Below are 21155 nucleotides of genomic sequence, written 5' to 3'. Positions count from 1 at the left end.
GTCCACATAGCCTTCCTGGTTGATTTCTGACGCCGCTGCCATGCTACTGCGGGGGGGGTCGCGATACCCGGTAGACTCATACGTTAGGAGTTCGTCTATCACCTCCTGCAGATCGCCGGTGGGTTTGGCAATTATTCGGTTTTGTAGCTGTTCATCTCGTAAGCCCAGTACGACTCGGTCCCGAATTCTTATCTCTAAGTTATCGTACTTGCATCGTACTGCGGCTTCCCTGACGGCAGCGACAAATTTTTGGATGGATTCACCCGGTCTCTGGTTCCTTTTCTCGAAGATGCGGCGCCAGAACAGCTCCGATCTTCTAGGCGTGAAGTGGACCTTTAATTTGGCTAAAAGGTCAGCGTAAGGCACACTAGAGACTGGTTGCGGTTGACACAGTCCGACAGCGATTCTGTAGACCGGTGTGCCGCAAATCGTTAATAAAGCTGCCGCCTTTTTCCTGTCGTCAGTGATTCCGTTCACTAACAGGAACCCTTCTACTTGTCCGATGTACTCTTCCCAATCCTCGGGGAAGTTTGGGTCGAATTCCTTCAATGACCCTATTTGCGCCATTCGGAGAATTTCTCTTCGCCGCGGCCACACGGTTGACTGTGACACGTTTTCAAATTTGCCGCCTTCGCGCAACAAATCGACGATTCTCTGGTCTTCTGTCTATCCCACCTTCGTCGCCAATTTGTTTGGTTCTGATAGACGAGGACTCAGAGCAGTTTGGTAATAACTGGTTTTATTGAATACACATAAGTCAACTAGCAACTGTCAAATGTTGCAACCTTTTATAGTGGAACTGTTTGAACTGTAACCAATCAGCAGCGTTTATTTTCCCGCTTCTTGCTCATTGCAGCCAATGATTGCAGCAGAATCTCCCGCTCTAATCCAGCAAATACTGCAGGCTGCAATTCCCTTGTTAATAACTATGTACATACACAACAAAATGTCTTAGCAAATCTATCGTGGACTGTTACTTTGTGTAAAAGACAATTATTATAGAAAGCATTCTCAACAGTGATGACAATTATGAGTCTATACTGCATACTTATATGATAGTTTATTAATTAAACTTGTGTACAAAATCCAAATATGAAAATCAACCAAGCAGAGTATTTACAATTTTACAAAATGTTTTACAAGAAACATTGCCTCTACGTAAAATGACACACAATTAATTCTTTTGCATTACATACATAAATACTTACTTTTAAATTACTGTTATAAAATGTGATTTCTACAGTCAATTGAGTTAGCAAATAGGTGGCCCTGTTTTCTTTATGCTACAATATAATTACATAAAAGGGAGGAGTATTTTTACATATAGATCATCTATTAATTATTTTTTTCAATTGTACCTTACCATTATATTCAATAGAGGTAAACAGTCATACAATTCATGCCTCTAATTGAATTATGATTTTTGGCATGCAAAACCTAGATCCAACAACATCTGGAGGCATTAATTTCCTTTTTTTAAAAAATAAAAACATACAATCATTAAAAGCATATTTCTGGAGTACGATGTACAACTGTATATGACATTTATAGTTATATGCCCACAGGTATTAATCAAAATAAATATGTTATTATCACAATTGCTTTCATATGTTCTTTTTTAAAAAAATAAGAAGAAATAAAATGAAGTTGCTAACTTCCATGCTTACATTTTTTTGAAGATTAATTTGTAATTAAATCCCATTCCTGCATAAAAGAGCACTAATATAGTTTGATAAATCTTAGTGATTTCAATACAATTGTTTTTAAAATCTGATTAACAGAAACTAATTAATAGATTTTTCCAATATATTTCCCACATACATATATAACAACTGTTTTCAACTGAATGAAGAAACTAGATTGCATTTGGCAATTTCTGCTTTTTAAGCAATCAAGTCATTGAAAACACTGAACTAATTTATAAAACCCACTTATGTATCATTGGGTGCCGGGTGGGCATGGCCCATTGGGTGGGCATGGCTGCGTAACGGCAGACTGGATGGGACTAAAAAGTTCAATCAATCAATTCCAACTTTGCGAGATCTTTTTTTTTCCATGAGAAGTTGAAATTGATTGATTGAACCTTTTTTTTTTTGCACACGGCAGTGGAGGTCTAGAGTGAAAAGGTTTTATAAAACCCAGCTGAAGGCCTAGGACTGGGACGATGGCACATGTGCCCACAGAGAGGGCTCTGCATGCCACCTGTGGCACATGTGCCATAGGTTCGCCACCATGGGAACTGATGTCATCAATATTTTATTATTTAATAAAATAACTCTGACATTGTGACTTGGTCAACACGTGCCCTACAATCTTCTCCCTGCATGAGAATTCAGTTTTCCTGAGTAATCAGATAAACATCCTTCTATTTGCGCAAAGATATTCCTGTAGTGAAATGAAAAACAAGCTCCTTTTGAGTGGGATATACAATGTTTATATATTGTTGGATGCAGAGAAATAACTTTACTGGTGGACAAATACTGAAAAGGGTAACTATAAAATGTCTAGTTTCTCTTCCTCTCTGACATAACTTTGCAGTACCAATTGCTTCTTCTATAGAATTTACATGTTGCCAGCTGGAATTCCTTTCTGCTATCTTGTGATAGTGTACAAAAACCTCTTCTGCTATTCTTCCCTCACTTGCATTCATTTCTACCACCACCACCATCACCACAATCCTATAGTAGGCCATTATTTGCATAAATAAAGTGTGACGGTGAGCTACCAAGAGGGTGACAACAGATGAGGGTAGAAGGGAGACTCCCAGGAATTAGCATGAGGCAATTCCTGTAATGAGAACGGGAAGTGGTAATGAGAAAAAAGTATAAGTCCAGAAGAAATACTGGAAAACTGTTTTGGCTTCCTATGCTTCAAAATATCATTGAAAAACTTGCAGCTCCCAAGTGTAAAAAGTCCTAGATCTCACATGACAAACTACTTCTAAAATAAAAGTCTAGTTCAAAGAACTTAACCTCAACCCTAGTTTATATTCATCCATTTTGTGATGTATTTGATCTAGCTATGAGACAGACATTATTTACATTTCAATTAGTGTTGTAGTGTTAATTAAAGTACTCCATCTGGTTTCAGTTCCCAGTCTGGAAAAAAACAACAGTTTGATCATTTTGCTTCATAACTTGGGAAAAACAATCTTCACTTAAACTCTCATGTCTACTTCATGGGTACAAGATAATGTTTCTCCCTCAAATGCACAGGAATCTTTCTCCATTTAATGGGATTTCTGAAAGCAAATTAGGTAGAATATTGAAATTCTACTCAGTTACTAAATAGATATTATTAGGTCATGTGACTATATATCATGAAATGGACAGGGTTTGTTATGTTTTTCCTGTATCAGCCACAGATAGCTTAGGTTTAAATGGATGGTTTGTGTTAAACCAGGGTGTCGAGTAGCATATGCTACAGTAACAGGTAATTGCTATAATTATATATATGAAAATATTTACATTTTCATAGATATTTTCTGATAATATGAATACAGCTGATCCTCATATTATATACTGTACTGTATCCCAAAATTAGTACAAACATGCTTTCTTCAATCCATTCCATACAGATTTCTACACAACTCATACTTGATAAACATTCATTAAAACAAAATGTCATTCCACAATTCAATAAAGATGGATTTTTCTGGTCTTTCAAGAACTTCTTTGCATTGTTTTCCAGCTGGTTAATAATTTGTGGCAACTTAATATTTTTCAGGGGGTGGTTTGTAGTGACATGGATGGTGCTGCTTCTGATGAGGTCCTAAAAAGAAAAAAAATACTATAACCCTAGTTCATAATTACTAGTTGTTGGCAATCCTTAAATCCCTGCAGATTTGTCCTACAACAGTACAACATTGTTATTTTTCTGGCCAAAACAATATTATTCTGTAGTCCTGTGGCTTCTATGAACTTCAAAAGCAAATCAACTAAATCTTTTGTTTGACTCCAGCCCCCCCCCCCCGCAAACTCCAAACTGCGAGCTACTTGGTGTTCCTTGCCTACTCCCTATAAATCTGAGTCAAAATTCTCAGTGACTGAAGAAACCTGGATAATAATACAATTAGAGCAGTGATTTCTGATTGATCAGGGATCAATTATATTTGTCTTCAATTCCCTTATTTCTTCCTTTCCTGCTTTTGCCTGCCATTCTATTGGGGGAGGGGTGCTTACATGGAGGAAATAGTTGCTTTGTTCTCCCTCGGGGTGTGAGGAATGTGACCTAAAAACATCTGTCTTATCTCCAGACAACAGAGTCTGGGACCATTGGGAAACGAAGCTGAGAGAGTCCTTGAAAGAGGCGCTAAATCCCCAGGTTCTCATAACAGCCTGGCACCTGTGGATTGGCTGAATTTTAACCAGATGGTTGGATATTGGGGGGAGGAGTTTTGAATTGCCATTTTGACATATTCTTTCGCGAGCTAAATCTGCAGACCTCGCTTTGCTCTCTTGCCATCACTAACTCTCAATAAAAAGTTCCTTTTGAAATGATGCCTGTTTCAAGAGTTCTACTTTCTTCGGAAGTCTAGTTGAGACAAGTCCTTATATAAAGCAAGGTATGCAATAGTACCCAACCCAGAGAGGCATCTGCCCTACTGAGGGGGGTCGTACAAAATATGTCTCTGCATGGCAGCGACATGGGAGAAGCTGGAATCGAGGACTGCAGTGAGCTGCTCATCCATATCTTTCCTGGAGAAGGCACCTCCACTTGAGTGGAGAAAGCTGCTGCCCTAGAAGATTTCTTGAGGCCAAGATGGTTGCTTGGCATCAGGGAAAAAGAGGATTGGGAGGAAAGAGCCCAAAGAGTTACTTTCACATAGCAGAAGACCCAAAAGAAAAAGATGGAGTTGCCAGATAAGCAATCAGATTTGATAGAGGGAATCCTGAAGCGAGCCATGACTTACAGGGTGGAAGCTTGTGAGGACTTAAAAGCCAAATCCCTGGGCTGCCCAGAAAAAGGACTGGGCAAGGAGGTTGAGTGCAGAGGAGAGGAGACTGAGGCCATGACTGGGGCCATGGGTTTGACTGAGATGGCAGTGGCAACTCCAGTGGTGGAACAGCGAGCAGCCCCCCAGAAAGCTTGGATCCCACAACAGCCCAGAGAGAGGACTTCCCCAGATGAGCCGAAGATAGTTCCATTGGTAGTCAATTTTGACAGGGATCCCCAGCAGTTGGGGTTCTTCCTGTCCCATGTCCTGACATACATTCAAGTGTATGCGAGGTCTCTGCCCAATGAGGCAGCCAAGATCAGGGTCATCACCCTAGCCCTGGAAGGAACTGCAGCCAAATGGATGGTAACCCTGTATAACTGTGACACTCCTGAACTCAGAAACTTCAACTGGTTAATGACCACACTGAGGCGCCATCTTGAAGACCAGTGTTCTGATTCAGTGTCAGCCTGTGCTCCCAGCTGAGTCTGATGAATCTGAAGAAGAGAAGGAGGAGGGGTTTGGAGAGCCTTTGGTGTCAGAGGGAGGCTCTGATGCACTGCAGGACTCTCAGCCTGGCCCCTCCAGTCATGTTCCTCATGAGGCTCAGCTGTGTGAGTACGAGGTGTCGGACTCAGAAGAGTCACAGCTGAATCTGTTCAGAGACACTAGAAGCAGAATGCAATCCAACAGAGGGCAGAGCAGAGAAAATCAATGAGGCAACTCAGTGAGAGGAGGAGAAGGCAGTGAGAAGCCATGCTTTGGGACTGATAATAAAAGGGGAAGGTGTGGGTGGTGCTGGTTCCTGAAGGTAACCGTTTGGAGACATTCTAAGAGAATTCTGGTCTGTTCTTGCTACTTCTGTTTAACTCTTGTTTGTTAACTCTTGTTTGATATTTTGATTCATTTTTTGAAGGAAATATTCTGTTGCTTTTTGTTTGAACTGTAAATAAATTTGGGTTGGGTTTTTCCAGACTATTGACTGTAAAAAGGAAAAAGGGGTTGTCCCTGACACACAAACAGGGCCGGTTGCAGGCTGGAACAGAACAACCGCCTGGCAGACCAAAAGGCTTGGGACTGTACAAAAACAGTAAAACAGGGATGTCGACCAGTGGCTGAATATACGGAGAAGTTCCCTGACCTGGCCTGCCACCTCAACTGGCCCGAAGACATCCTAACAAGCTGCTTCCAAGATGGGTTAAACAACAAAATGTATGACACATGTGGCACCCATGGAGCACCTGCCCTACTGTACGAATGGTGTGTCCTGGCTGAAGAAGTGGAAATTGACCAGACCTGCAGTTTGCATCATCTCACCAAGCCAGGGAAATGCACCCAGCCTGAGAGAAGGGAAGAGGCCAGCAAAACTCTCACTAACCAGCCTGAGCCCCACTGCCTGTTTCAAGAGTGGCAAGGAAGGGTATTGGGCTGTAGAATACTGCAACAAGATTCCAGCTAGGAACCCATATCACCCCTCTGGGGGGAAGTCAAGCAAGCCGACTCAACGCCTGAAAGACACAGCCCTGAAGTCCAACGAAGTTGTGGAGTTCTCCCGAACCCCAAAGACAGGGTGTACAGCTCCGACCCCATCAGACAATGAGTTGGGGATGTTGGAGAGCAAGTATGATGACAACTCATTGGTAAATGGGGCGATCTCCCCCATAACTATGCCCATAGAACTGTCAATCCCAGGCACAGGGAGAAGGATGGCACTAACCGTACTGCTGGACTCAGGATGCACCCGGTGCCTAATAAGCCCCAGCCTAGTCAGGAAAATGGGGGTTCCCCTTAGGAAACTCAAAGACCCCATCATGTTCTGCCAACTCAATGGATCAGTAGCAGGGGGCATCTCAGCATGTTTTGTCACTGAACCCATGTCAACTTTGAAAGAGGCTACATGAGTAAAATATTATAGATGTGGAGGCAGATAGATTGATAAAAAAGTTTTATGATGAATACCCTCACAAGCTTTGAGGGAATACCTAACCTGATTTTTGCTTCCCCTGCAGGAAACTCTTTCTTTCTGAAGAGGAACCAATTGTCAACTTTGAAAATGAGCATGGCTGCAGCCATTTTCCCTACACATTTTTGGTTGACACATTGGATGGAGGGAGGGGGATTTAACCAGAAGCTTCACTAGACTAAGCAGATTTTCTACCATGGGAACCAAGGTCATCAGGACTGCAAGCTGGGAGTTTCATGAAAAGCCTGCCAAGAAGATGTATTAGGGAACGTAGTAGCTTGCATAGCTTTAGGAGTGGGATTTCTTAAATTTGTATTGGAGATTGTTATGTGTCTATTCAGACTTGGTTTCACTTTTGACGTGCTGATACTTTGTATCAATAAACATGTTGAGGTATTTCCAAGCCTCAGAGTTCTGCTTTATTTGTCTCTGTCTGTCAGAACCATGTCCCCTGGGGCTAACCATGGGAAGCCACTCAGAGACTTTGGCGTTTATTGTGGCTCCCAGCATGGAATGGCCCCTTATTCTTGGGCTAGCCTGGTTAAAGAAATGGAACCCCCTAATTGACTGGAGAGAGGGATGACTAAGGTTCCCAAGGAGGAGAGCTCCCACCTCCCAGAATTGCCCATAATTAGAGTGGAAGATCCAAAGCAAGAGTTAGCCTCCACACTAAGCAAACAGGAGCTTTAGAGCATTCCAAAAGAGTACTGTGATCTAGCTGAGGTTTTCAGTGAAAAGAGGTCAGATGAGTTTCCCTCTCACTGACCTACAGATTGTACAATTGAGATCATCCCAGGGGCTAAATTGCCCAAACCAAAGCTATATTTCATGACTCCTAGGGAGCTGGATCAACTACCCAAGTTTATTGACAAGGACCTAGCCCGGGGGTTCATCTAGCGCACCAGAACCTGGGTAGCAGCCCCTGTGATATTCAGAGAGAAGAAGGATGGGTCTCTTCACCTCTGTGTAGACTGTAGATGTTTGAATGCAATATCCATGGAAAATGTGTACCCCCTGCCTCTGATGGGCATGCTAGCTCACCTGGCAAAAGTGAAAGTTTTCTAAGCTAGACCTGGGGGAGGCATAATATTGCATCATGATTAGGGAAGGAGACAAGTGGAAGACTGCTTTCACTTGCCCCCTGGGTTGCTTCCAATTCATGGTGCTCCCTTTTGGACTACAGGGAGCCCCTGCTGTGTTCATGCAACTAATTAATGAGTTCTTCCATGAGCACCTGTACAAGGGGGGTTTAGTGTATTTGGACGATATCCTGATCTACACTGAGATGAAAGCCGAACATGTGAAACTAGTTAGGGAGGTCATAAAGAAGCTCTGTGCTGCTAAACTGTATGCTAAGCTCTCAAAGTGTGAATTCCACAAAGACAGAATTGATTATCTGGGCTACCACATTTCCCACAAGGGGGTAGAGATGGACTCTGAGAAACTGTGGGCTGTCATGGAATGGAGTCCTCCCCGCACCCGGAAACAGCTACAGTTTTCTGGGATTTGCCAACTTTTATAGGCAATTCATGCCTTTGTTTGCCCAAATTGTGCTCCCTATCATGAACTTACTGAAAACTAAAGGAGGGGGTAAACAAAAGCCTAGCCAGCCATTAAAATGGACTGCTGAATGTCAAGTTGCATTCAAGAAACTTAAAAGACTTTTTCCGTGAAATCAGTGCTAAAACACCTGGACCTGGAAAAGCCGTTTGTGATTCAGGCAGACACTAGCTATATGGCAATTGGTGTGGTGTTACTTCAGAAGAACCAGCTGGGTCAGTTACAACCCTCTGCCTACATGTCTAAAAAATTATCCAAGACTGAACAATGATGGGCAGCTTGGGAGAAGGAAGGCTATGCTGTGAGGTGTGCACTCTTGACCGGGAGGCATTTCTTAGAAGGAGTAAAATCCCTTTCCAGGTCTGGACTGATCATAAGAATCTTGAAGCTTTGAAAACCCCAAGGAGCCTTTCTCCAAAACAGGCTCATTGGGCCCAGCACTTCCATCATTTTAACCTCTCCATCCACTATCTGCCAGGAGGAATAAACTTCCTGGCAGATGCTTTGTCAAGGAAGATCCAATATAACAGTGTGAAAACAGAGATAGTTAAACCTCTAGTTTCCCCACAACAACTGGCAGCTCCAGCCACCACGAGGGCACAATCTAAGAAAAACCCACCATTGGACAATGTGGTGGTTGGGGAGTTCAAGAAAGCACTGGAAAAGGATGAGTAATTCTGCAGCCATAAAAATCTCTGTTCAACAAAAGATGGTTTGGCTTGGGTTGGAGGGAAGTTGTATGTGCCTACAGACCAGAGACTGAGAATCATGCAGGCCTGTCTCGACACTAAAATTGCAGGACACTTTGGGTTTGCAAAGACTCTGCACCAGCTTAAGAGACAATTTTGGTGGTCATCTTTAAAGGACATTGAAAACTATGTGGCCAGCTGCCCTACCTGTGCTGCTGCTAAACGGAGGCAGGGAAAAACATCTGACCTCCTCCAGCCCTTCAGTATCCTGGAAAGAGATCTCTATGGATTTCATTGTGGAGCTACCCAAAAGTGTGGGAAATACTGTCATTTGGGTTGTCACTGACTTGTTTCCAAACAAGCCAATTTTATCCCATGTCAGAAGATCCCAACTGCAAAAACTTTGGCTAAGTTATTTGTGCAGCATGTCTATCATCTCCATGGTGCCCCAAGACTCATAATATTGGATAGGTAAAGGTAAAGGTAAAGGTTCCCCCGCACATGCGTGCTAGTCGTTTCCGACTCTAGGGGCCGGTGCTCATCTCCGTTTTAAAGCCGAAGAGCCAGCGCTTGTCCGAGGACGTCTCCGTGGTCATGTGGCTGGCATGACTAGACACCAAAGGCGCACGGAACGCTGTTACCTTCCCACCGGAGTGGTCCCTATTTTTCTACTTGCATTTTTACGTGCTTTAGAACTGCTAGGTTGGCAGAAGCTGGGACGAGTAACAGGCGCTCACTCTGTTATGCGGCACTCGGGATTCGACCCGCCAAACTGCTGACCTTCTGATCAACAAGCTCAGCATCCTAACCCACTGAGCCACCGCGTCCCTTTAATATTGGATAAGGGTGTTCAATTCACCTCTAAGTTCTGGAAAGCTTTTTTGGACCTGTTAGGTTCTGATCAGGGATTGTCATCTAGTCATCATCCTCAAATGAATGGGGGGACAGAACAAATGAACTCAGTTCTAGAACAATACCTCAATTGTTTTATTAATTATCAACAGGACAATTGGACTGATTTGTTCCATTTGTTGAAGTGGCTTATAACAATGCAGTGCATTCCAGTATGAGGTTCACTCCTTTTCAAGTGGCTAATGGCCAGAGTTTCATTTCTATGCCTGAATTGCCTACCAATGAGCCTGCAATTCCTTCTCTTAAGAACTAGGTTCATCAATTGCAGAATATATGGCCTATGGTTAGAAAAGCTTTAGATGAAGCCAGAGAGGCTTATAAGGCACAGACTGACAAAAAAAGAATAGAGTCTAAACCTTTTCATGTGGGGGACAGAGTTTACCTTTCCACTAGATGGTCACTAGAACCATTGAAGAAATTGGGACTGAAATACATCAGCCCTTCTCCCATTAAATACCTTATTAATCCTGTCACAGTGGAGCTGGAAGTCCCTAAGAGTCTGAGACAAATCCACCCAGTTTTCCACTGCGGTTTGTTGAAACCTAAAATCACCTCTAAACTACAGCCAGCTGCTGCTTCTGTCCCTCAACCCATTATGGTAGAGGGTGAGCAACACTTTGTAATTAAAGACATTTTAGATTCACACAAACATCATGGCTCCACGCAGTACTTACTGGCCTGGAAGGGATTGCCCACTTCACAAAATGAATGGGCTTATAAAAATATGTTAATGCTCCTAGGTTGCTCAAATGCTTTCATAAACGTTATGCAGATAAACCTGATTAATGTTAGTGTTTTCTCCTTTCTCCTCCTATTTTATTTTGTAGGTGGATTTGTCTTTCTATTTGGGGGGGCATATGTCAGGGCCCCTCAATTATATTTGCCTTAAATTCCCTTATTTCTTCCTTTTCTGCTTTTCCCTATGTATTCATTTTCGGGGCCTGCCACTCTGTTGGGGGAGGGGTGCTTGCACGGGGAAAATAACTGCTTTGCTTTGTTCTGTGTAAAGTTCCCTCCCTTGGGGTGTGAGAAATGCAACCTGAAAACATCTGTCTTATCTCCAGACAACGGAGCCTGAGACTGTTGGGGAACAAAACTGAGAGAGTCCTTGAAAGAAGTGCTAAATCTTCTGGTTCTCATAACAGCCTGGCACCTGTGGATTGGCTGAATTTCAACTGGATGGTTGGACATTGGGAGGGAGTTTTGAATTGCCATTTTGACATATTCTTTCATGAGCTAAATCTGCAGACCTTGCTTTGCTCTCTTGCCATCAGCAACTCTCAATAAAAAGTTCCTTTTGAACTGATGCTTGTTTCAAGAGTTCTACTTTCTTGGGAAGTCTAGTTGAGGCAGATCCTTACAGATCCATTTCACATACTGTCAATTCTTTAAAAGTCACTCTTGGTATTTATTTATATTATTTTAAATTCATACATACAATTTATGGGCTGCCTGATTCCCAACCACTCTGGATAGCTTATAATTAAAATTATAAAAAGGAATAAAGATCAAAAGAGATCATGAGTATCCCTAAGACAACATATGACAAGAAAACAGCTCATTCATTAGAGTCTCAACCTTCACAAATGAAGGGCTGTAGACTCTATGTCTTCATACCATATAAAACTATAGAAACTAGTCATAAAGAAAGGATGAGAATCACTGCAAAATGGTGCCTCCACATCAAAATCTTGTAGCTAGTCCAGAGCATTATTGGGATTAATGGCACTGGAAGTGTCTTAGAGAACAAGAAACACAAGGAGGGATGTACCCATCCCAGTTCTCACATGAGACCAACAACAGGTCATCTCTGGCTAGCCTTGACCAATCATGTTGGACAAGGATATAACAAACAGATGTCTTAAAGATCCAAGAAGATGTTTATCTTTGATTTAGAGAATTCAAGATGTTTGGAGGGAAGTGAATCCACAAAAATTGCAATATACTTTTTACTCAAATAGTCAGAAATCTTGGTCAAGAATTGATATGATTTGGATGATTGCCAATTTGAGAATTAATGTGCAGGACGTTGAAATAGAAATAGGCATATGGGCAGATCATAATCCTTTGAAAATGACGTGGAAAGGAATACAAAAAAGGCTAAGATGGACTTTAAATCATTCCATATTAAAGGAAAAAGAATGTATAGAGTTAACAAAAAAAAGAAATGGAAATAAAAAAGAAGATACTACGATACAAAATCTATGGGATACAGCCAAAGCATATTTTAGAGGTATAGCTATATCGTATATGGCAAGAAAAAATAAACAGAGAAAACAGCAATATGTATTATTAAAAAAAGAATTTGGAATATTAGAATTATAACTGCAAAGAAATCCACAAAAAAGACTTTAATAAGAGATATGGATATAATAAAACATAAATTAAATCTGTTAGATTCAGAAAAAGTGGCAGAACAGATAAAAAGAGCGAAGCAAATTTTTTTTGAAAATGCCAATAAGCCCGGAAGATGGTTAGCTTATAAACTTAAAAAACAGAAAGAAAAAAATAGATAATTTACTTGATGGGAAAGGTTATTTACAATATAAAAATGAAGAAATAAAAAAGATAGTTAAAGAATTTTATAAGGAACTGTATGATAAAAAGGAGATTTCAAGAGAGAAAACCGTAAAATACTTGGAAGAAAGTAATCTTCCAAAGATTTCAGAGACATTTAAAAATATGTTAGATGAAGGAGTTACAATGATGGAAATAACAGAGGCCATAAAGAGACAAAAAAATGGTAAAACTCCTGGCCCAGATGGACTTCTGGCAGTTATATAAGAACTTACAAGAGATATTAAGTGAACCATTGAAAGATGTTTGTAATGGACTTTTATTAGAAGCTAAAATGCCGATGACGTGGATTGAAGCAAATATTACCTTAATACCAAAGGATGATTTGGATTTGACCCAGATTAAGAATTATAGACCAATTTCATTGCTCAATGTGGTTACAAAATTTTTTACTTCAATAATGGTGGAGAGATTGAAAAAATATTTGGTTGAATTTATACACTCGGATCAAAATGGCTTTTTACCAAAGAGACAAATTAAAAATAATTTAAGAGTGATAATAGATGTATTGGAATACTACGAGCTACCTCCAGGGAAACAAATGGTGTTAATATTTTTAGATGCTCAAAAGGCATTTGATAATCTTTCATGGCAATTTATGATTCATCAATTACAAATAATGGACTTTGGACAGAATTTTATAAATATGGTAAAAACAATATACAATAAACAAACAGCCAAAGTGATTGTGAATGGAGATGGTATTGAGAGCTTTGAAATAAGGAAAGGCACAAGGCAAGGATGCCCTCTATCCCCTCTGTTATTCATTTTCACTTTGGAAGTTTTAAATCGAAATATAAGACAAGATACAGAAATTAGAGGGTTGGGGATAAAGGGTGAAACATATAAATTACTAGCATTTGCTGATGATTTAGAATTTATTTTGGAAGATCCCTTGGAGATGATTCCAAAATTGTGGGGGAAATTAGAACAATATGGTGAAATAGCGGGACTAAAAATTAATAAAGAAAAAACTAAGATAATAGTTAAGAATCTTATGTATAAGCAAAAAAGCTGAACGTCAGAAGTGACAGAGGTACAGATCATGAAAAAGGTAAAATACTTGGGTATATATTTATCAACTAAGTGCTCAACATTAAAAGAAGATAACTACACAAGGTTATTGAAACAAATAAAGTTAGACCTGGAAAAATGGAAGAACTTAAAATTGTCATTATTAGGAAGAATAGCTACAGTTAAAATGAATATATTGCCTAAGATTTTATTTCTGTTTTAGACAATACCGATAAAACTTGGGGGAAATTTTTTTCAAGAGTTGAATTCATTAGTTTTGAAGTTTGTATGCCAAGGAAAGAAAGCTAGAATAAAGATGAAAACTTTGCAAGATACTAAGGAAAATGGAGGCTTTGGTCTACCTGAGAGGGCTTTCTATTATCAAGCATCTGTATTAACATGGGTGAAAGAATGGATAATGCTTAGGAATAAAAGGTTGTTATATTTGGAGGGACATGACTTACAGCTGGGGTGGCACGCTTTTTTGTGGTATGGGAAAAATAAAATCCATGGATATTTTCAAAATCACTGTATTAGAAATGCTTTGATAAGAGTATGGAAATAAATTAAAATGAAAAATTCCAGGGTGGTTATCAACAATTGAAGCTTGTTCACATACAAATTTGTTAGATTTTGAAAAAACTTGGACATATAGAGACATTTTAAATACTGACGGGACACTAAAATTGAAACAAGAGCTGGAACATCAGGGCATCAACATGTCATGGTGGGTATGCTTACAAATACAAAATAGATATGAAAAAGATATGAAAATGTATGGATTTTATAAAGAACAAAATGTGTTTGATAAGATATTATTAACTTCTGATGAGAAATTAAGAAATTGTATAATTTTTTGTTAACTTTAGAGATGGAAAGTGAACAAATTAAAGGGACAATGATAAGGTGGGCGGAAAACTTTGGTTATAATATAGAATTAGAAAAATGGCAAAAATTGTGGGAGAGAAATCATAAATTGACAGTGTCAACTGCGTATAAAGAAAATTTGTATAAAATGTTTTATAGATGGCACTTACCTCTAGCTAGACTAGCAAAAATGTTTAAAAATGTATCAGGTAAATGTTGGAAATGTAAACATAACTTAGGTACATACTATCATATTTGGTGGACATGTGACAAGGTAAAGGCCTATTGGAAAAAAATACATGCTTGGCTAGAAAAATTATTAGGAGAACATGTAGTATTTAATCCTGATTTTTTTATTAGGTATAGTACCAGAAAAGATCAATAAGCAAAATTTATACTTGGTTTTACATATTGTAACTGCAGCAAGAATACGTTATGTGCAATGTTGGAAAAATGAACAAATACCTTCAGAAGAAGAGGTAATAAAAAAGATACTGGAATAGGCAGAGATGGACAGATTAACTATGAGACTAAAAGATAAAGAAGAAACAGAATATTACCAAAGCTGGAATTTTTTCTACAAATGATTAGAAGATAGAACCAAAGAATAGGACTTGATTATATATTAGCGTTTTATGAATCCAGATCGCATGCTGTTTGAAAAACTAACATATGTATGTTGTTCTTGTTAGTTGCAAAGTCGTGTCCGACCCATTGCGACCCTATGGACAACGTTCCTCCAGGCCTTCCTGTCCTCTACCATCTTCTGGAGTCCATTTAAGCTCACGCCTACTGCTTCAGTGACTCCATCCAGCCACCTCATTCTCTGTCGTCCCCTTCTTCTATTGCCCTCAATCTTTCCCAGCATTAGACTCTTCTCCAGTGAGTCCTTCCTTCTCATTAGGTGGCCAAAGTATTTGTATGTATGTAGAGGTTTAAAAAAAAATAAAAAACTTTATAACTAAAAAAAAGAAAGTAAAAAATGTGGACTGCACCTGTTGATAAATTTATTTATTTATTTATTTTATTAGATTTATATACCGCCCTTTCCCGAAGGATTCAGGGCGGTTTACAGGGTATTTAAAACAACCAGTACAAAAGTTAAAAACAAATTTAAAAAGATTAAATCAATGCCGTTACAGATTTTACAAATTTTTCCTTTGTTTGAAAATATTGTAATTTAAGCTTTAATCCATTAATGAGAAAGATTGTAAAGAAGATAAATCAAAATTGAGCTACATATAAATTAAGCAGCTGTTTCAAACTAATCTGGCTGCTAATTTTGGATGGATTATTAACCATCTTTTATCCTAAATAAATCAAAGACTATGTTTGGGCTATTAGGTCAGATGGAGAAGAGTATGTCTAAAAATACTCAGAATGTATTATGTTCCATATAAGAAAGAGATGCCAATGTATGCATCAGAATAAGTTCTTGTAGCATGTCAATACTCACTCTGTGGTGATATTAGCAAATTGGGTGTTTGAAATGATTTTATTGTAGCTGGTCCCTCACCACTTGTGGTTAACACTTGAACCTCTAAACGGTAAAGAGTTGATGGTCTTAGGTTGGATACTGTCAGCATATGGTGATCCTAAAAGGAAATGAAAACAGTGACTTGAAGTAAAAGAAGAAATATATTTGAGGCATTCAGCAGGTTCAAGTGATGAATCAACTCAGTTCTTCCTTGCTTCTTCCCTCCTATCTATCGCCCTCCCCCACTGAAAAGGTACAGACTTACTACTGACAATATTTGTGATTGGGAGATAATGCTGTTTGGTAAGCTGTTTTGCCTGCTCTCTGTAGTGACTTCTGCCAAAGTGACTTGAAACCCTGTCATTGGTTGGTGAAGATTTGCTTTTGATATTTTCCAGGAAAAGTAGCCTGTAATATTAATGTCCTGAACAATGAAAGAAGCAGAAAGATTCTCTGGTTTCGCCAATACTTTTGAGATAACAGGATCTGTAAAACAAACACCAACACCAAGAGAGAAGTTAGCATCTCTGTCAATGTTAAGTAAATTTTAAAAAGATATACATTAAGGGAGCCTACAACATGTCATATAAACGTTGCTATTATATAGTGAGGATGGAATGCTTACTCTCAAATAAATTGCTCACCAATATATCACTTATTTTACCTACCATGAATATAGTTTTGTTTCATACATTGCACTTCAATTAGTAAACATTACCACAAATTTTAATTTCATGATTTGATATTGTTCTGTAAGAGATGTACACCCATTTATTAATTCTATAAATTAGATTACATATTGTTATGTAAATCAACTTTATCTGTATGTTTTATATATGGCTAAAATGTTTTTTAAAAAACATAACTATTACTATTTAGTGAATTGGATACAACAGAAAATGTGTAATTTATTTATATAAAATTTAAACAGGAAGCATATTCTTCTTTCATAATTTTAAAAATATCAGGCCTTTGTATAAATATCAGCCAATTAATATTTGAAGATACTAAATTCATTGTATGGATATTAGGATATCAAACTACAGGATATTAAGATACCAAATATCAAATTTATAACATATGATCCACTTAAAACTAATTAAATATGTTTGACACATTTCAGGCCAATACAGCTATTAATCTTGTTCTGGAATAAGTAATCCCACATTCTATGCTCTAAAGGACAAATGCTTTTGGCAATTTTTTTCTTGCTGTTTAACCAAGAGAATACTGTTCTAAAACCATTATTCTAGCATTTCCTAAGTATTCTTTTTGCTTTAGTCTCAAAGTTGAGTCATGTGACTCCCTCAAAAATCTAAGATGTTAGAGAATATTTGACAATATTTTAATATTATTTATTGTAAACATTTTAATAAATGTTAAGATAATTTGTGGTACCAGAACTGAAACTATTACAACACTATATTTTGTCAGTGTGTAAAGAATTTTATGAACTGGAATAGCCATAGCAACAAATCAGCCAATGAGAACTGTTTTTGATTAAGACATAGTATTGGCTGTGTGAGGCATGTGATCCAGCCTAAGTCTGGGCGTGTCTTAGTCCTCTGTTGTTTTTCTGATCTCCAAGTGAAAAGTTGTTGATGTTCCCCAGAGCTGAATGAAACTGTATGTATCATGTTTATATATATTTTATAGATAAGGTTTTTCCAAACTATGCCTCCTGCTCATTTTGAATGTGTGCTTATTTTTTTGGGCTTATTTTTGTGCTGGAAAGCTGTAAACTCAAACAATTTTTCTATCTAAAAAAATTTCCTGAAGAGATGTGACCTATCAAAGAAAATATAGAATGTTTGGAGATAACTAGACTGGCTATCAAAGCCATCACATCCAGTGGTGGGATTCAGCTAGTTCGCACCAGTTCAGTAGAACTGGTAGCTACATTTTGCTGCATTTGGAGAACCGGCTGGCTTCTAGAAATCCAGTCTAGGCTTCAGAGACCTGGAGGAGGCCTCCTAGGCCTAGAACGGACAGCCAGAAGTGCGTGGATGCCACTTCCAGAAGTCCGTTCTAGTCCTCAGAGGGTCATGCCTGCATTGAATAAGAGAACTGATTATTCAGGTATTTGAATTCCACCACTGATCACATCTTATCAGTTTTTTAAAAAAGCATACAAATGTGTAATGTTTTGATGTATCTAATGCCCACACTTGTAAAATGATTTTATTTAATGTAGTGTAAAAAGGAGGTAGTAATGAAGGTCATATACTAACTTACTGACCGTAAAATCAGATTACAAAGAGAATTAAACTTGTGGTTGTTTTGTATTTTCTATTATTAATTAATCTGCATTTACAATACTAATACTTGTAAATGGTTACATTAAGAATTTTAAAGCTCTTCATATAATGATGAAAGCAATCCATTTTAAAAGCTAGTGTTTGAGTATTTAGCTATTTAAGCATTTTATTTCACCATAATTGTTTTGAATCTTACCTCCTTTAGCCACACAGCTTATATGTTTGTGTTTTTTCCCTTTTAGATAAGAACAAGGTGGAGTCGTAAAGAAAATGCTTTCAGATTTCAATTGACCATTGGTTCTTACTGGCTGAACTGTAACCTTATACTTGCATGAAAAGGATAGGTTCTGAAGAATTATATAGTTTTCCTATGAGAGATATAAACCATTTTATTACCCTCTTTTTGGGTTTAAATTTAATATTTTCCAAGCAATCAATGCAAAAATACATTTTTAGAGAAAAAGACAGCTTACAAAATATGCAAATATGTTCATATATCATTTATTTATTTATAGGAAGATGAAATAGGTGATGAAATAGGTAGAGCTGAAGGCAACACATTCAGCCCAAATCTCTGGATGACTTTCATAATATGGCACAAGTTGAAAAGGAAAAAAATGTGCCACATATTTTAATGGAACTGTAAATTGTAGTGTTCTTCAGTATGAATTCCACTACCACATGGGTGGACAGTAAATTCTTTATACAAAAGCTTGTATAAATAAGTGTCTATTTGGTGAAAAGGAATAAAAAAATAAACTATATTGGATAATTTAATCCAATAAAGTACGAGGAGATTATAATTGATTTTTAAAAAGCATACTTCAGAATTAAACACAAAATTCTATTTCATGGAGAATTATACTGTATGTAACATTGCACAACTCAGGAAAAGTTTCTGATTATCATAAGGATTTTCTAACTGGCTTAAGTGGATTTAAATAAATTGTAAAAGTTGACAGAAGAAAATATACAAAAATCTGCATCAGTTTTATGGAAAGAATATAACCTGTTCTACCTAATCCTACAAAATCAGTTTGTACCACAAACAAAAGATGGAACAATTCTCTTCCGGTCTCAGCTTCTTGAAATAACCATAATTGGTAAGAACAACATTGAAGCAAGATGTCTCCTTACAATGGCTTATATAATTACATATTTAAAATTACAAGTATATAACTTCCAAGTGCTAGCAATTTGGAATCCCAGCAAGGATAAAGTTTGATAAGTAGACAAATTCTTAAACTTCTTATTAATTTCCCCAAGGCATACTACTATATTTCTTCAACAAACCTCAGAAAAATGGAAACATAATTCATGCCAGTTTTAGTAGGGTGCTTTTTTAAAAAAAAGGAAAATAGATTCAATTTTCCCTAACATAACAACCCCAGAAACTCTAGTGCTGTCTTCATCTACAGTACAATTGCCATGCCAGCTGCAGCTACTGACCATACAAAAGAATTATAAAATTTATAATTCATCATAACAAATAAACTAGATCAACCAGCCTTCCTCAACATAGACCACTTCAAAAGATTCAAGTCACATAATGCACATCCAATAGAGCTAATGGCCATATTCAATCTATAGGAACTGCAGCCAATCACGTGGAAGACTCCAAGGAACTGAAGTCACAACTTTGTATTAGAAAGGACAAAATGAATGCTTTGAAACACAGAATAAATTTGTATTGGAGATGTAAAGGGGAAGATAATGGGATCTTTAAAGGTCATTTATACTCTTCCTCACAAAATACAGGATCATATCTTTTACAGTCTTTGATACTTAAAACTTAACTTACATATGTTACATCATTGAATTTTTCAGGCTCTTCAATATTGTAAGAACATAATTCTGGAAACCACTGAACATGATATCCTTCCCTGCTGGTGGTATCTATCAATGAAATAACATAACAGGAGAAAATTAATAGAAGCTTACATATAAAGTTTTTGATTTTTTGGAATAGTTTATGCAAAAATACACATACAATACTGGACATATTTATCATTTGTAGGAAAATGTATAAAATGAATATGGATATGCCTTTTAGAATATTGAGAGTCAGTCTGAGCAAATTTCAAAGATCTCAGGTTAATCTGGTGTAGCAGTTTTTATGCAGCTGTGTTGCACCATTAAAATATCACAGAAGAATGGAATTTGCAAGTTTAAAATCCACAGAAAAGTGGAATTGGAAAGTGCAGAAAAATGGACATAATAATATACTACAGAGTGATTACAAATTTATGGCAGAATGCTACACATTTAGATAATCTAAGTATGTAAAAGTAGGAGAGAACAAAAAAGATAAATTAATCATTTTGTCAGGACCCACCCCAATTCACATCTTAGGAAAGAAAGAACTCTTGAATCAGAAATTGTCCAAAAGGAGCTTTTACTAAAACATGTTTGGAGACGGAAATACTAGACAGGATCTGAAACTATGTTACAGTTTGGTACTTTTTAAAGAGTCCCCGGTCGAACCCCCTCCCTTCAAGCCATCTGGTTTGTCCCGGATCAATTAAAATTCAGGTGTCAAATCCTTCCATGGGAAAGAGGGAACTCTCATGTCTTTATGACAATTACTCCCTTCCTTTAGAGATTTAAATCAGAGATACAAACCAGATCTCTTCCCCCCACCTTCCTTTGTTGTTTTATTTTATTTATTTATTTTATTTTATTAGATTTATATACCGCCCTTTCCCGAAGGACTCAGGGCGGTTTACAGGGTATTTAAAACAACCAGTACAAAAGTTAAAAACAAATTTAAAAAGATTAAATCATCCCTAAAATTAAAAACCCCAGTTAAAAATTCTCAGCCTGGGCCAGAGAGCTCAAAGAGCCAGGTCTTCAGGTCCCGGCGAAGGTCGGGGGCAGTCCTAAGCTCCATGGGCAGCTGGTT

The 21155-nt window shown here is 37.9% G+C and overlaps 1 protein-coding gene across 2 annotated transcripts in view; it reads right to left on the bottom strand.

The window, feature by feature from the left end:
- Window positions 1-1059: 1059 nt before the first annotated feature.
- The window catches only part of ANOS1 (anosmin 1), a 279804-nt gene continuing 259708 nt past the window's right edge, over window positions 1060-21155 (bottom strand). For both annotated transcript variants that reach the window (XM_081327557.1, XM_081327558.1), the window contains exons 10-14: window positions 20055-20149; window positions 18450-18621; window positions 16261-16481; window positions 15975-16113; window positions 1060-3771 (exon numbers count right to left, since the gene is read on the bottom strand). In XM_081327557.1, the coding sequence (XP_081183683.1) occupies window positions 3713-3771; window positions 15975-16113; window positions 16261-16481; window positions 18450-18621; window positions 20055-20149 (686 nt within the window). In that variant the 3' untranslated portion in view covers window positions 1060-3712. The remainder of the gene's footprint in view (window positions 3772-15974; window positions 16114-16260; window positions 16482-18449; window positions 18622-20054; window positions 20150-21155) is intronic.

Source organism: Vipera berus (assembly GCF_964194415.1).
Source record: "Vipera berus genome assembly, chromosome: 4".
Taxonomy (NCBI): domain Eukaryota; kingdom Metazoa; phylum Chordata; class Lepidosauria; order Squamata; family Viperidae; genus Vipera; species Vipera berus.
This window is presented reverse-complemented; position numbering and strand designations above follow the sequence as displayed.